This window comes from Austrofundulus limnaeus, unplaced genomic scaffold (genome assembly GCF_001266775.1).
Source record: "Austrofundulus limnaeus strain Quisiro unplaced genomic scaffold, Austrofundulus_limnaeus-1.0 Scaffold574, whole genome shotgun sequence".
Classification (NCBI taxonomy): Eukaryota; Metazoa; Chordata; class Actinopteri; order Cyprinodontiformes; family Rivulidae; genus Austrofundulus; species Austrofundulus limnaeus.
The window spans coordinates 8,748-10,505 of record NW_013952976.1 but is presented as its reverse complement, the minus strand read 5'-3'; the positions used below and the strand labels follow the sequence as shown (position 1 = coordinate 10,505).

General features: G+C 36.3%; 1 protein-coding gene across 1 annotated transcript in view; it reads right to left on the bottom strand.

Moving 5' to 3' along the window:
* The window catches only part of usp34 (ubiquitin specific peptidase 34), a gene marked incomplete in the record, with an annotated part of 159,254 nt that overhangs the window by 149,049 nt on the left and 8,447 nt on the right, over positions 1-1,758 (bottom strand). The window contains 2 exon segments of the mRNA XM_014026634.1: positions 684-833; positions 1,485-1,535. Coding sequence (XP_013882088.1) covers positions 684-833; positions 1,485-1,535 — 201 coding nt within the window.

Here is a 1,758-nt window from a genome sequence, read left to right as displayed (position 1 = left end):
TAGTCCGAAAAATACGGTACTTACCGAGTTAGACTTTAATCATTGCACAATGACTTTAAAAACACATTTCTTTTATTTAGAACAAGTTGGCTGTCCATTCTTATAGGCGAGCAGCCCCTTTGACTGTATCGAATCAAATATACAGCATGACTATAGTTGTAAAATTGTAAAATAAATTTAAAAAATACAATTTTCTTACAAACACACAAGTACTTGCTGTTCCAATACTTTTGGAGGGCACTGTGCATGTATAATGAATTAACATTTGGAGTAAATCTAATTCCAAATGGCTGCCACAAACTAATCAACCTCAGTCAACTTYAAAATGCAACTCAAAATCTTTTTCTTTATTCAAGATATTAAGACATAATTGTAGTGGTAGCTAAGACTCATTCTCAACACATACTTTCAAGCAAAAATTCTGTCTCTTTTAATCAGAAAACACATTTATTTTAAAACTCTATCATGAAATGTTTTCAGTGAAATGGGCTTCAAGGAATGCTATTAAGCATCGGGTAATTTAACTTTAGAACCTTTTCTAAATAAAACCTTTATCATAAAATTAGGAACGTTAGAACTGACCAGTTTTAAGAGATGTTTTCCCAAAAATTCTTAAAATCTTAGTTTTGTTTTAAAATATAAAACCAAGACAGAAACACTCCTGTTTACTTAAAAAGACTCACATTTGAGATGATGGTGATGAAGGCGTGGGCGATGAGAAAAGGGAGGCTCTCTGGAGTGCCCAGCTCAAAACATTCCTTCATCAGAGAAAGGCCGTGTTTCCCGCAGAACAGGCAGACATAACGCAGCAGGTGAAGGGGCACTTCCACATCCTGGTCACAAACACAGCCCATTTATACAGACATCAAGTTTAGACACATCAAAACTCAAACACAACAGGGCACACACAACATTTGACAGCTTACAGTGAAGTGACATCAACTAAAACTGATTTGTCTTTCAAAATAAAAACAAAATGCATTAGAGCCTTTAGAATAAGGAGAAGTCAAGCACTTAGTCGATAGTGGAAAGCAATCAAACAGGGATAATCTCAAAACAAATCAGTTCTATCTGAAGCAAATGCATCTTCAAGGAAACAAACAAAAATCAAGACAGGTGTCACATTTGTGTTGTTGTGAGCTGAAACATGGGCTATTACCAGTTTCATGGTATACCAATAACATTTAAAAAAAAATCAGGACCATTCCCAAACTGTTCTCACAAAGTTGGGAGTATAGAATTGTCCAAAATGTCTTGATGCTGAAGCACTAAGAGTTCCTTTTACTAGAACTAAGAGGCCAAGCATAACTTCTGAAAATAACCCTGTACCAAAACCAGACCCCCTCTACCATGCTTTACACTTGGCACAACGCAATCAGATAAGTACAGTTCTCCTTGCAACCACCAAATCCAGACTTGTCCATTTAATTGCAAGACAGAGAAGCATGATTTGTCGCTCCAGAGAACACAGAAATAAATCTTACATTCATGTCACAGAAGGCGCCAAGGATGTTGCTTTCATGTGAAGATATGTCCTGAGAACAGAAGACAAAACATGGAAATAACAGACTTAGAAGGGGTGATAGTGGAAAAAAAATCCTGAGCCTGAACTTTTTTCTGCACCCCAACAACATATAATACTACAAAAAACTCTAAAAAGACCTGCAGTGGGGAAAATAAGTATTTAGTCAGTCACCAATTGTGCAAGTTCTCCCACTTAAAAAGATGAGAGAGGCCTGTAATTGACATCATAGGTAG